Consider the following 15,792-nt stretch of genomic DNA (forward strand, 5'->3'; position numbering starts at 1 on the left):
ATCGTGCCATAAATCCCTGTAGATGTACCTAGGCTCTATGAAATATATAACCATTTATACATTTAATTATATAAATACATTAAAGCTGATACAGTCCTTTTTAAAATTCCCCAATCAGTTATTAAAAGAATCCATTCCTAGACTGATCTTAACTTATCTTCTCCGAACCAGATCCATCCTTCTGACCCAGTTGACTATACTAAGGACTCATAGCCTATTGCATTTGCTGACCAATAAACCGAATAAAATTGCAGTAAACTCAATAAAGAGATTAGGAAAATAAAGAGCCAGAGGAAGGAAAGATGAGACTAATGCATTCTCCCACTGGAAGGAAATAACATTTGAAAAAATGAGCTATTTGAGCAAGACAGTGATTGCATTATGTTTGACAACGCATTCTCCTTATAGCATATATTGGTGACCAACTAAGTAAAGAAAATACCCATTTCAAGTATCATTGTACTGATTATAGAAGCTGATTTATTGCACCAGAGACTAGTATTTTTATCTAGGAAGATTTATTACCTGGAAAGTACCTAATTTTGAAACTGTTATGCCTCTCAGATGTTGATTATCCTTTTAGCAACCAACTGCAAATAAAAATGCTATAATCAAATGTTTATTATAGCAGAACAGCTGTTTACATGAAGCATCAACAGTGCTGGCTTACATTGTTTCTAGTTCAAATACATTAAAATTCAATATTTTTGCAAACTAATGTCTTCTTTCAGAAACAGGGAGGCAATCTGTGGTACTGTGTTAATGTTTTTACCACCACATTATTAGTCACTTTGTGTGTTTAATTCTAGAAGGCATTACACTGTGTTTTCTGTAAATAAAATGGCCATATGTACTCAATTTATATCTGCTGGATTTCAGATAATGACCCTAGAGCATATAAAAGAATGGAGGACATTCTCCATTTCACCAGTTGATAGTTAAAAAAATATCAAATAAAGAAATGTTCTGAAACCATAAGGTAAACCGATTATTAACTATAATTTGATACTTTCTAAACATCTTGGTTTTTTTATTTCATAATTTTTAGTATTGCAAGCCTGTATGAAGCCTTAACATTTTAGGAGAAACTCTATTCTATATGATACATCATTTTTATTCTTGTAGATCAGAAAATTCAATGACCAGCTCCAAGCGATTTCACGTTCTGGATTGGCTTCACTTACATTTGATGGTAACATTGGAGCTCCAACAATACCCCGAACATCTAGTAAAACATTTTCATTTACGGATGAAGACAGAAAAACCGTGGAAGACTTGCGTGTTTGGATAGCAAGTAATCTTTTCAGTCTGCCTCCCATGAAAAAATTATGTGACATCCAGCCATCAATGTTTTTTGAATTCACTGGCCAACTAATAGGAAAAGCTAAAGTGGATGGATCTTCTTATCTTCTCAAGGTCTGTTTTTATGATTATTCCCATCCCTGCACTCATTACATTTTAATTCAATAGTAATTTCATACTAGCTGTAGGTAGGCTATAACTGAATCTATGGTTTTTTTTCTGCTATCAAAATCATTTTTAAATCTTCTGCTAATAATGGTGCATTTTATGATTCCTGAAACTTTTCGATATCCAAGTTTTCATTCAAGCAAGTTAATAACTTCTGGTTTTCACTGACCATGTTTTGGTTCAATTTATGGTGGCATCTTTCCAAACTGACTTCATCATTTGATGGCCCTGATTATCATTCAAATAATTAATAGTACTTTGGGAAGGAAATAAATCTATTTACTTGTAAACATCTTTGCTTGAAGCCATATTTTTTTCCCATCCTGTTACCGTATATGCCGGCATATAAGACGACTTCCGGAAGCGCTAAACTGGGCGCCAAAGACGGGTCGTCTTGTATGCCGAGTCGTCTTATACGCCGGAAATACTGGTAGTTTCCGGCGTATAAGACGACGTTCTAGGAATGCGGCTTGGCGATAAAGACGGGGGTCATCTTATACGCCGGGTCGCCTAATGCGCCGGCATATACGGTAAATCTTTTTTGAATCTTTTAGTATTACCCAATTATGGATTTTGAATTTTTTTCCTATGAACCAGGGCAATTAGGATTGCTTATTAAACATCAATATATTCAAACAAAAATATATTTCCTAGGAAATATACTAAGAAAATATGATTGAAATAATGTAAGCTGTATTTGGAATTCTGAAAGTTTAAAAATGTAAAATATGTCAAAATAGGTATACAAATTGTGATAATTCTGCGTAAGAGAGAGACTTAAAATTTGCCATGTTTAGATGCATTTTGCTTTCTTCACCTCAGTAAGCATTAGCTTTATCATACTTTCCATTAATAAATTGAATAACTACACTGCTTTACAAAATTTACTTTTATTTTCCTTCAAAGTGCAGCCCATTATAACTACTCTTGTCACTAGAAAATTATGAGAAAATTGGTTTATAAGAAGTTTTAACTTCTTAAAAATATTCTCCATATTTTGTTTTTTGGTTTCATTTTCGGGAAGTCATGTTTGCTTCTGGATGACCTGAGAGTTTTCTATGTCAGATACATGCCAATATCTGTCAGATTTCTACATTTGATTATCTGGATCCACAGGCTTTCTGAAACATTGCTTATGAGGCTGTTTTGTTGATCAATAAAAGTAGGAGAAAATTGAAGAAAGGCATGGAGAATGTTTACTAAACTTTCAAGCAGATATGTTTAATGAGTAATGGAGTTTGCCTAAAAGAAACATGTTTCTAATTAGAATACGGCTGTAAGGACCCACCCCACTTTGCATCTTAAGAAGACAGAACTCTTGGAATAATTCTTCCAACAGGAATCCTTTATTAAGAGAAAATGGTTGCAGGCATGCTAGACAGGACTTGGGGTCCAAGCTCTCCCATTCAAGGTTTTAAGGGGTTCCCCAGTAGTCCCACCCAATCAACCCCCCTTCCAGTGATAGTTTCAAGTATCACAATTCCACCTCCTTTCTTCTTTCGTCTGGATGGAGACTTCAGATACTACATGAAAGGCAATTACCCTTCTTTGATATGTTAACGCTTAGAGGTTACAATAAACACACATTCAGCTCTTTGAAGTGTAAAGAAGGAAGTGAGGGCCATAAAGCCCCTTTGCTCTCCCCCTTCTCTCCCTCTTATGGCAGAATCCAGAGAAGGCAGAATTGGGAGTTTCTATATTTGATAATTTAAAGATGAAATATAATTGGATTCTGACATCCGGCCCCTCTTAACAATAAGAGAGATCCACCTGAAAGAAAACGCAAGTAAAAATTTTAGTTAGGCTTGTTAGGATACTCTGTGTGAAACTTCTTCAATAGCTTCGGGGCTCTGACATGACGTTTATGGACCCACTCATTTTGTGAGGGAGGGAGGTGTTTCCAGGCAACTAGGTACTGAGTTGCTCCATGATATCTCCTAGAGTCAAGGACTTCCTTTATTTCGAAGTGTTGTTCACCCTCCACCATGATTGGAGGTGGTGGGGGGGGGATTTTTGGCCGTAGAGGTGACTGATGCTCTCTTTTCAGCAAGCTGCAATGAAAAATTGGGTGTATTTGCCTGAGATTTTTGGGTAATTCTAATTCTACTGTTACTGGATTTATGATTCTTTTAATTGGAAAAGGTCCTATATATTTTGGTCCAAGTTTTTTACAGGGCTGTAGGGACTTTAGGTATTTTGTAGATAAGTACACCATCTCTCCTATAATGAATGGTGTAGGCTCAACCCTTTTTTTATCGGCTTGTGTTTTGTAAGCCTGCCTAGCTTCATCTAGTGCTTTTCTGACTATTGGCCAGGTGTTTTGTAATTTTTCCATCCATTCTTTCAGCAAGGGGATCGTTGGTTCGTTTGGGGTTAATTCTGGCATGGGGTTGAAACTTTGACCGGTGGCTATTTGAAAAGGAGTGTAACCTGTGCTGGAGTGGACTGCATTATTGTAGGCAACTTCTGCAAAGGGGAGTAAGTCCGCCCACTCGGTCTGCTGGAAACTAAGAAAACATCTTAAATATTGCTTAAGTACTGAGTTCATTTTTTCAGCCCCCCCATTTCCTTGAGGGTGGTGGCTAGATGTCAGTCCCTGAGTGGTTCCTAAGAGGGATAAAAATTCCTTCCAAAATGCAGACGTAAATTGCACCCCCCTGTCAGAGATGATGCGTTGGGGTGCCCCATGCAATCTGTAAATGTGCTGGATGAAAAGTTTTGCTAAGGCTTTTGCAGTGGGAATCTTTTGGCAAGGGATAAAGTGCACCTGTTTGGAAAACAAGTCCGTGACCGTCCAGACCACAGTATTCCCATTGCTTTCTGGCAATTCCACTATAAAATCCATGGCTATTTCTCTCCAGGGGGCTGAGGGACTTGCCACTGTTTGCAATAGTCCTGGCACTTTCCCTTGCAACCTCTTTGCCGTGGCACATTTTGGACAACTGGCTATATAACTTTCAATGTCCTTTTTCATGGATGGCCACCAAAATTGCCGTTTAATTAAATGTAAAGTTTTTACAAATCCAAAATGCCCTGCTGATTTTGTGTCATGGCAAAGGTGCATGAAAGTTACTCTTTGAGTTGTTGGTATATATAACTTTTCCCCTATCCAAGGCAACCCGTCTTTCATTGTGCACACATTTTTGTTTTTCTGGAACCAATCATCTGTTTCCAAACTTTTTCTGAATTCAATTCCAGTTTGGCTGTCCAGTTGTGGTTTTAATTTGGCTTGGGTTCTTGTGGTTACTGGTGCTGCCAGTTGTGACTCTGCCATTATTGGTCTAGAGTCTGTGGTTCGTGCGCTGTTATATTGGGGCATGCGAGATAGTGCATCTGCCAGGAAGTTCTTTCTTCCTGGTAAATGTTTGAGCTTAAATTGGAATTGGTGAAAATGCTGGGACCAGCGGGCTTGTTTGGGATTGAGTTTCCTGGAAGTTTTCAGGGCTTCCAAATTTTTGTGATCAGTCCACACCTGGAAGGGGATTTTGTTGCCTTCCAGGAACTGTCGCCATGTGAGTAATGCCCAACGTATCCCATAAGCCTCCTTCTCCCATACAGGCCAGCGCTGTTCTGTTTCCGTGAGTTTCTTGGATGTATATGCACAGGGTTGCAATACTGCATCATCATTTTCTTGTAATAGCACAGCCCCCACTGCCACATCACTTGCATCTGCCTGTATTATGAAGGGCTTGTCCATGTCTGGGTGCCTTAGTACTGGTTCGGCAGAAAAAAGTCTCTTTAGTCTCTCAAACGCTGCTTGGCACTCCATTGTCCATGTTAGTGGCTGGCTAGGTTTTACTGAGGGTGTTCCCTTCGTTTTTAGTAAGTTAGTGAGGGGCAAGGCTATCTGTGCAAATGAGGGGATGAATTGGCGGTAAAAATTTGCAAAGCCCAGGAAACTTTGTAGTTGCTTTCTTGTGCGGGGTGGTGCCCATTCTAATACTGCTCTGACCTTCTCTGGGTCCATTTCAATGCCCTGTGGGGATATGCGATAGCCTAGGTAGTCTATCCTTTCCTGGTGGAATTCGCATTTTGAGAGTTTGGCATATAGGTGAGCGGCTCGCAGCTTCTTTAAAACCGCTCTGACAAGTTTGACGTGTTCTTCTTTTGTTTCGGTAAAGATAAGAATGTCGTCCAAGTAAACAAGGACCCCCTTAAACAGGTGTCCCTTAGAACGTCATTGATTAGTTGCATAAAGACTGCAGGGCCCCCTTGTAATCCAAATGGCAAGACTTTGAATTGATAGCACCCCATGGGGCAGTTAAATGCAGTCTTCCATTCGTCCCCTTCCTTGATTCTCACTCGATAGTAAGCTTCCCTTAAGTCTAGTTTAGAAAAAATTTTCCCTTTCGATAGGTGTGACAGCATGTCTTTCATGAGGGGCAGCGGGTATAGGTTGCTTTCACTGATTGTATTCAGGGCCCTATAATCCACGCATAAACGTAAAGAGCCATCCTTCTTCTCTCTAAAAAGGACCGGGGCAGCCACTTTAGGCTTGGCTGGCTCAATGAAACCTCTCTCCAGGTTTTTTTTTATAAATCTTTCCATTTCCTCCTTCTCCTTTGGGCTCATGGAGTATAATCTGGGCTTCGGGAGTTTTGCCCCAGGCTTGAATTCAATGGTACAGTCTGTGGGTCGGTGGGGGGGAAGCTCATTCGCCCTCTCCTCACTGAAGACTTCAGCAAGGTCCCTATATTCCTCTGGTATTTCTGTTAATCTTTTTTCCTCTCCTATGGATGCTTTTTCTATTCTTGATTCTGGTAGCCTCCCTTGGGGTTTTAAGTCCATAGGGTCCCCCTTCGGGAATTTGATTTCTGTCGTCCTCCAATTTACCCAGGGGTTCCATTTTTTCAACCATTCCATCCCTAGAATCATTGGGCATTCCATACCTGGGGTCACCACAAACGTTAAGTCCTCTTCATGGTTGCCCAGGGAGAGATGTATTGGCAAAGTGGCTAGGGTAGCTGGCACCCCCCCTGCTATGGATCCATCTAGCTGGCCAAATGAGATTGGTTGTTCCAGTCTCCTGGATGGGATGCCCAGATTCCCCACTAGTGTTGGGCTAATGAGGCAGCGGGTACAGCCAGAGTCTATTAAGGCTTTCACCTTCACAGCTTCGGGCATGGGGGGGATTAATATAGTCACTGTTTTGAAGATGGGTGTGATGCATCCACTTACCAGGGGTTCGCCCTCCGAGCTGTCATCTGAGGCATCCACCGGCCCTGTGGTGTAGGCTGGAGTCCTTTCCCCTTGGTGAGCAGAGGTGGGGGTTTCTGCAATTTCCATCATTCTCATGGCCGTTTCTTTTGGCTTAGCTGAATACTTTCCGGGTTTGTTGATTGGGGATCTGTCTGGGTTGTGCTGGGGGGCCTTTGAGCGGCATTCTACAGCTCGATGCCCTTCTCTTCCGCACTTGAAACATCCCATTTGCTTCTTGGCTGTATCCAATGATTTCACCGGTTGGTGTGTCAGCTCAGGCGGGGGGCGGCTCCATTGTTTTCCTCGGCGGTGCCTCTTCAATATGTCGATCTCTGCTTCCTCTGCCAAGACGTACCATTCCTCAAGTCGATGTGGGTCCCCTCGGGGCAGGCAAGCATCATATAGATCATAGTTTAGTCCGTCTTTGAAATGGCCAAGGAGGATGTCTTCTGGCCAATTCAGTTTGCTGGCAATGGCCCGGAATTCTTGTGTATACTCAGCCACTGGGCGTTTGCCCTGCCTCATCGTTGTTATTCTTTCACGGGCTTTGCGATCAGCCAGGGGGTCTTCAAATCGTCTTCTCAAAGAGGACATGAAACGGTTGAAGTTACTGAGTTCTGGGGCATTGGAGTCATGCAAGTTCACTACCCAATCCGCAGCTGGTCCATCCAGGGCAGATTGCACGATCCGGATGCGGGCTTTGTCGCTGGGAATATCCTGCCCATATTCCTCCATGTAGCTGAGGACTTGGGTTAGGAAAAACCCCAAGCGTGTTGGCTCCCCTTTGAATTTCACTTCCAACGGTGGACGTCTTGGAATGGATCGGTGCCTCTGTTGTGGGTGGTAGTGCCTTCCGTCCAGATTGCCATCTGTGGTCCGGTAGGGGGTGGGAGCTCCTGGATCAGTAGATGTCCCTGGGGTTGCAGGTTCCATGTCCCCCTCGGTGTCTCTCCCTTTGCGGCTCCAGGAACTGGGGCGGCCGTAGGGTTCAGTATTCTCCTCTCTTAGGGAGCTGAGAGTTCTCTTCATCAGGTCAATAGCTTTCTCTAGGATCCAGTCTGAGTACGGTGCCCAGCTTCCTCCCTTTTCACTTGCGTGCAGGGATTTCTCCATCTCCTGCTTCCATTCTGGTTGCTTGGTCCCCCTTCTCAGGGTCACCTTTCTTGATTCCTTTCCCCACTCACTTTTCTTTCCAACGCCCATCGACCAGCGAGGCTTGTGGTCCTGTGTCTCCACCACTTCTTCTCCTGAGGAATCTGGCCTCTCGGATCCCAACATCTGGCAAGGTTCCAACTGGGTCAGCGGCTCTCTTTCCAGGGAGTTTTCCCCCTCTCTTGCTCCATTGTCTGACATGGTAAATTTTTGCAAAATCCCCCGGCAAGGGTCTTCCTTCCAGGTGGATTAATTTTGCAAGTCCTGTCTAATGTAAGGACCCACCCCACTTTGCATCTTAAGAAGACAGAACTCTTGGAATAATTCTTCCAACAGGAATCCTTTATTAAGAGAAAATGGTTGCAGGCATGCTAGACAGGACTTGGGGTCCAAGCTCTCCCATTCAAGGTTTTAAGGGGTTCCCCAGTAGTCCCACCCAATCAACCCCCCTTCCAGTGATAGTTTCAAGTATCACAATTCCACCTCCTTTCTTCTTTCTTCCGTCTGGATGGAGACTTCAGATACTACATGAAAGGCAATTACCCTTCTTTGATATGTTAACGCTTAGAGGTTACAATAAACACACATTCAGCTCTTTGAAGTGTAAAGAAGGAAGTGAGGGCCATAAAGCCCCTTTGCTCTCCCCCTTCTCTCCCTCTTATGGCAGAATCCAGAGAAGGCAGAATTGGGAGTTTCTATATTTGATAATTTAAAGATGAAATATAATTGGATTCTGACAACGGCACTGATTCATTGTGAATTTCTGTCTTCCACTGGTTAAAAGGGGGGGAAAGGGCATTTGTAGCCATTAAAATGGCATATTTTATTCCTAACTTGTTTCAAGTTCCAAGCACTCAATATAGATAGATGGTTGGAACATTTTGCATGGCCTACTTACAAGTTTAGGAGAATGAATAAAACACATTTATCCAAAACGTTGCCACTAGCATTTTTAGGAGCACTCTGCCTTTTTCTTTTAAATTATTCCCTGGAAGATTGCAAAATAATGTTCTTTATACATAAATACTGTCTCAAAGAAATTTAACAAAATGTGGGTGAATGTTCGTTCTCCGAGTGTATGGGTTGGTTTCCAGATGCTTTGTTACCAGGCTTGATAACATCTTCAATGGAGTTTAGGGCACAAACAAATACATTAACAAAATGTATTTGAAGAAGAAGCTTTGGGGAATTATAGTCTTAACAACACTTTTAAGGTTCAAGTTGTCTATCCTTTATTGTAGTTTTTAAGCCTTACTCTGGAATATTATTTGTGCAATTTTATCTGGTTCCAAAAAGAGTGTTTTTTATTTCATTGCAGGTATGGGATGGCACAAAATTCCCTTTCCCATCTTGGAATGTGCTTGTTAAAGAAGAAGACCTAGAGGGAGATGAATATTTTCTACGTCGATTAAAATATCTAACAGTGGATATTGTAGCTTATGATAATCATGTGCATCTGGCAAAACTATTAAAGGTAAAGGAACTTCTTGGCAATTACAGCTTTATTTTTTTGCTAGTTCTGTTTTAACTCTCCATTTTTTACTAAAAGTGATTCTACGTGTACATTTATTTAAATTAAATTAATTGAATTTATATAAATTGTGTAATTGCCATGATTAGTCCCAACAAACCAAATCTCGGGGGGGGGGGGGACAAGTAAAGAAAATTCAATTAACTTATTATGAAAAAGCATATTTAAAGCTATATAACATCTTTTTGAATACAACTATGAACATTTGGAAAAAAGATGAAGCCTTCAGTTTCTTTCCTACTACTCAGATAAACTATTTTTTTTAAACGTAGCCTTTCTTGTAAATTATACTGTTTTATTATTTATTTTTTGCTTTTAAAAATAATATTTTTTTAAAAAAATGAACATAGTCTTGTATGAATTTGTGATTTGTTCATAAATATTTTCTAAATGTTTCATTTTGTGATCCATACACTATTTTGGGAGCTCTGCAATGTAAAAAGAAAATGTTTTAATTTTTATTCCTTATTGAAAAGTGCCATTTTGCTAAGAGGGTTATTTTTAACATAGGAATTATTACTGCAAGTCTTAAATAATTATATTTCTAGTGATATTACATTTTCAAGATTGCAATATAATTCCATTCTACTGCTAAGGCTGAGAGTGGTACAGGTAATCATCCACTTACTACCTATTGTTTAGCAACCAATCAAAGTTACGATGAACCTATCTTGAGGCTACTTGCAATTCGGATTCAGACTTGCAACGGTGTCCATCTCCTTACAGTCACATGACCAAACTTTAAACACTTAGCAGCACAGCTGCATTTACAGACATTTGCAGCACCCCAGGGTCATGTGACTCTGTTTTACAACGGTTTTGCCAAAGCACAATACTTAACCCACATAGTTAAAAAGCTTTTCCAACTTACCATTGTTGCTATGTCTCTAATGTAGCTGGAGAAAGTTGCATTTTCATCTTAGCCATTTGCATTCTCATTTGCATTGTTGAACAAGAATCGCACTGCAATGCAGTCATGTACCAATTAATGCCAACCATGTCTCCAATTCCAAACTGCCATATGGAAAATGAGCTCCAGTTGTTTGGGAATTTACATTTGTAGATTTGCTGCTTTCTTTTAAGCCATTTTCACTAAATAACCCTTAAGTTAAATTGGGATTTGTTTTCTTCAGTGCCACTTTTTAAGGGAAAGAGATAATTGTCTAGCCCTTGTTCACTGGAGATAAATCAAAGTTAGGGTTCCTTATTTTCCATTCTGCCTCAGTTTGCTTTGGATTTTTGCTAATTAAAATGTAGCAAAACCAGCTTCGATTACCTATGGGAGGTAGAGTTCATCTTTTTGCTGGTACATTTTATGACAAAATAAAAACTTAACCCCAATACATTGAAACTGATTGTGTGTTCGCTGTGTCAAATTCTGCTGTTCAGGAGTGAGCATTGTGAAATCCATGCCAAGCAGAGATAGGTGCAGGTGGCTCCTGCCTTATGACCACAGTTGGGGCCAGCATTACCACTGCTAACCAGGTTGATTATTAAGTGAATCACACACAGTTTTACACAATCTTTTTTGTCATGATTGTTAAGTGAATCATGTCATGGTTAAGCAAATCTGGCTTCCTTCATTGACTTTCCTTATTGGAAGCTGGCCGGAAAGTTTGTGAATGGGTGATCCCATGATATCAGGACTCTGCAACTGCCATAATTACTAAATGCTAGTTGCCATTTGCCCCAATTCTGATCATGACTGTCCTGCAACAGATATAAGTTGGAGGATCACTATTTTCAGTGCTGTTGTAACTTTGAACTATCACTAAACAAATGGTTGTAAGTCAAGAACTACCTGTAATAGGACAGCTTTACTGAAAAGACAGGAGACTCTAACAAATGGAACAAGCAGGTGAGGACTGAATAGAAATACTGACTATGGAGGGGAAATAAGTGAAAAAGCAGCTGAGCAGCTGAGCATTGATGCTAAAAAAAATGCATGGGCCCTATATGTTTGTTCAAAGAACATTCTGCGCGCATTCGTCTTCCTACAAGGATTTCCAATGCAGGAGTTCTTTCTGTTCATGGGTTTTTGGTTGCAGTTAAGCAGTTATGAATTTTTAAACATGGAAGTATTTCAATAAGTAGTTTGTGCAGACTTTTGTCTAGATTGAATTTCCTGTTCACAAGCTGGAAAGGTAAAAGTATGCAATGCTGCCACTCACTGGAAATTACTGGTCGTGTACTAGAACTTTGTTTTCCAGTAAATGAGGTTAAAGAATAGGGCATTAGTTTTGTATGATCTCACTGTTGAGAGGCATTGCTGATTTCCTAAACAACACTTGTGTACAAAAATTCAGTTATAATTCATGCTCCATAAGTACACAACACCTGACACATCTCTGTATGATATAAAGTTAAATACTTTTCTGAAAACTGCAATCCATATTTACTGCTTATATTGACTTGCTTATAAATGTAACAAAAAGCATGAATATGGCCTGTGCAAAAGTTTAGATACCCTTTTAGTCAATACCTTAATACATTTTGGGCAGAAACAATAGTTTGCAACCATTCCTTATAGCCAGTTAACAGTCTGTTTTTTGAATTTTTTAAAAACTTTTCATGACAGAATTCTTTTAGCTCAGAAATATTCTTAGGTTTCCTTACATGCACAATGCATCTGAGTTCTTCCCATATAGTTTCCATATTATTCAACTTGGGGGACCACAAAAGCTATTCAAAAACCATTTTCTTTCTTTCCTATAATTCTTTCAGGGTTGATTTGAAGATACAGTATGTTTTGGATTGCTACCTTGTTAAAATATCCAACCTTCTTTCTCCTTCAGTTTTTTCATTGACAGAGACATTCCTGATATCCATCCATCAATTTACACCATTTTATGTAAAAAGAAATCCACTTAGAACTAAAGAATTCTGAAGCTATGATTTGCTTTATATTCAGAATTGCATCAGACTCCACTATTCCACATGCCTAGTATCTCACTATGTCTTTAATTTTCTAGTGTAATTTTAGGCAGCTAGAAAGGCTTACCATTATATCGATTATATCTTCCTTAACAGTAACTATTATTTTATCATCTAGGGTTAAGTTAAAACTTACTATTGAATTATAAGAAAGTATACATTGTCATAATTATATGTTTTGTAGATAATAATAATCCAATTCTTTTTTCTGTGTATTTTAAGATTGGACAGTTCATTTCAATGTACAACGTGCACGTCAAAAGCCAAAGTTCTGAAAACGGGCCTGATTTTACACAGTTTCTTCTTCATGGAGGCACCAGGCATGGTACTGGGATTGTTGTCCTGCCTGAAAGCCACCCAGATGTCATCGAACTAAAGTCGTGAGTAAATAACATTTAAGATTTGGAGAGAAAACATGCTAATTTGTTCAGCCCGGCATTTCCCATAAATGGAGCAGCCTTGATTAATTCATGAATCATACTTTGTCATTTTAATTCCACCCCCAAAGTCTTAAAATTCTCAAATTAACATCCCACAATTCTTTGACAAGAGATTAGAATTTTAAGTGTTACGCTATTTATGAACTGTGATGTGAATCTTCTGTGCCTGTGATGGAATGTTGTATTCCCAGGAGGGAGGGAGCACATTCCAAAGGACAAGAGACAACATAGTTTAGATAGATTGTGTGAGAGAAAGAAGGTGAAGATGGTTCCTCCCTAATAGTTCCCAAAATATATATTTTATGGTGCAAATAGTTTCTTTTAGTTTGGCAAGATTTCTGTCTATAGGTAAAGAACAATAAAGAAATCTGCTTTGAAGAATCTCAGTATGTCTTTCTTGGTTTTTGGAGCTTGACAATAGCATTTCATACTGTAAGCCAGTGGTTCTCAACCTGTGGGTCGGGACCCCATTTGGGGTCAAATGACCATTTCACGGGGGTCACCAAACCATGCTGTCCACCATTTTTTTCCCTTTTCCCTAGCTGTCCTACTCCCTCTTATTGGTGGCCACACCCACTTGGGGGTCACCACAACATGGGGAACTGTATTATGGGGTCACGGCATTAGAAAGGTTGAGAATCACTGCTGTAAGCAAATCTCTATGTCATGAATTGTTCAGGATAATTTCCATAGAGCAGAACAAAGCTATTCAGGCACCTCTTTGAGGATAAAGCTATTATTTCAGATTTGTATGATTGTACAAAATGTAAACTATGAGCATGCCTGAATGCAAGTTATCATATGGCTTCTGTTCAGCATGGGGCTCTGCTCTCCTAATTCAGCTCCTTGTGATCTAACTTGCGGTAGCCTTCTTCACTCTGGATGCACTTGAGTGAATTTCTTGTCCCAGAATTGTCAGTGATAGATACAGTGTGGGACTCTGGGACATAAGCTTTGGGAGGCAGACAAGTAGGATAAGATTAGTTACCACACTCTGCTTTCTGGGCTTCTGATTAGCACAGTAGTGGCAGAGGACAAAAGAGAAAGGTAAGTTCAGAGCTGCTTTCTGCTTTTGCTATTGTTGAATATAGTTATGGCATAAATACTTTTCATAAATTCTGGTGTGCATTACTTTTAAGTGAGTATCTCTCCCTATCTAGTTCCCTTCCCGTGTGTGTGTGTGTGTGTGTGTGTGTGTGAGAGAGAGAGAGAGAGAGAGAGAGAGAGAGAGAGAGAGAGAGAGAGAGAGAGAAAATATATACACAGTATACATAGTATATACACACACTTGTGTAATTTAATTTGATCTAGAATAAAAGGAAATCTTATCCACAGTTATATACAAGCACCTTGCTTCTTATGGTAGTACAAAAGAGTATATATCAACATTTAGTTAGTAGGGAATGCACCCAAATGGGTCATTTGTCAGATGCCAAATAACACATTATGACAATATTGGTTTTCAAACACCATCACACCTCCAAAAGACCTTGTAACTTAACATTTTAGATCTGAGCATAACATTCTTGAAATAATGGCATGGAAATTTAGAGATATGAAAAATATGGCGCAATCAACATCTGCTAATATTAAACTGTTGTTATACTTATCAAGCAATGGAATTAACTGAAATCTAATTTCCTGTTTTTAATAGTCTGCTAAACTTTATTCACTTTTAGTACATATATATATATATATTCATTATTAGATTTCTGGGCGCTGTAGACTTGGCATTAAGCGAGAGTTCAGAAAGAGCTTCTCCGGAGCCTGAAAATTCTTATACTTTATGTAAGTTTTTTAAAAATATCTTTTTTGTATATTCATAGAACAGGATTGTTCTATGTCTCAAAGTTTTGCTGAGCAACAGGCTCTAGCAGTCTTCTACAATGGTGTAGAAGACTCTGAAAAATACAATTCAACATTTGGAAGAACACAGATTCCTATTTTTGTAATGTGGTTAAGTCCACTGGTGTTTCTTTTCTTGATGCAAAACAAGATACTAAGAAAAGATAGAACATTTTAGTAAAAACCGTGCTGTAAATTTATTCACAGCAGAATAATATTTCTTTTTCTAATGAATAAGTGCATTAGTATGAAGTAATAAATTCTGAATTTATATGTAGTACTGCTGTCTTGAAAATAAAATAAAATTCCAACAATGTATGCAAAATTCTACATTGGTGGAATTTTAAATTTAAAATGCTTATTTCGCTGCATTCTCTGAAAATTGAAATAGGTAATCCGCTTATACAATATTGCTAATCAAATCTGAAAAGAAACCCACTGTATCTGTAATTATATGCATGTTATTAATTAGAATTGAACTCTTGTTATCTTACACTTCCATCTCTGTGTGCTATACTTCTTTTCCTTTCTGTTGCTTATGTAAACCAGTGCTAGAGACAAAGAAAATGAATTTCCCCTTTTTTTCAAAGTAGGATCCTGGGTAGAAAGATGTCAGCAGTTGTCTGTTACAGGTAAGAATTTCACGTTAGGTATTCTGTGTATTTTGGAATGGGAAAAGAACTTCTTTTACAATAGGACTTCCTACCTATTCTTTCCTGTGGCTCTGAGATAATTTAGAATAGCACTGTTGGTGAGTTTAATAAATAATAAATTTATTTTATTATTTTATAAATTATAAAATAATTATAAATTTATCAGTTAAAATAATTTGATTAAAGTAATTAATTTAATAAACAAACAACTGTAACAGAGCCATAAATGGTGGGGAGGACCTTAGAGGAGCAGAAGTTTTTTTGTTTTGTTTTTGTTTTGGCATGGCTAGGAAGGCATTTTGTCTCAGGCTATAATATTTGAATTTGATGTGTTATGTATTTTAATATAAACTTGATTTAATCCATCAACCGTATTGTGGAACAAAACATAGTTATATGCCAGTTTTTAAAATTCTTGGGTGCACTGACATTCTGCTAATATAAAAAAACAAAACACATACATTTTATATATGAAGGATATGTCTATATATTAAAAGAAGAATGCAGAAATTAAATAGGAGAATTTATGAATGCATACAAATGTGTAATCAACTGAAAATAAGTTTGT

General features: G+C 38.7%; 1 protein-coding gene across 1 annotated transcript in view; it reads left to right on the top strand.

Moving 5' to 3' along the window:
* POT1 (protection of telomeres 1) overlaps positions 1-15,792 on the top strand; it is a 59,894-nt gene that overhangs the window by 24,812 nt on the left and 19,290 nt on the right. The window contains exons 8-12 of the mRNA XM_039355325.1: positions 1,126-1,416; positions 9,140-9,295; positions 12,509-12,666; positions 14,435-14,514; positions 15,162-15,203. Of these exons, the coding sequence (XP_039211259.1) occupies positions 1,126-1,416; positions 9,140-9,295; positions 12,509-12,666; positions 14,435-14,514; positions 15,162-15,203 (727 nt within the window). The remainder of the gene's footprint in view (positions 1-1,125; positions 1,417-9,139; positions 9,296-12,508; positions 12,667-14,434; positions 14,515-15,161; positions 15,204-15,792) is intronic.

This window comes from Crotalus tigris, unplaced genomic scaffold (assembly GCF_016545835.1).
Source record: "Crotalus tigris isolate CLP2741 ecotype Arizona unplaced genomic scaffold, ASM1654583v1 scf7180000018675.461491, whole genome shotgun sequence".
NCBI classification, from domain to species: domain Eukaryota; kingdom Metazoa; phylum Chordata; class Lepidosauria; order Squamata; family Viperidae; genus Crotalus; species Crotalus tigris.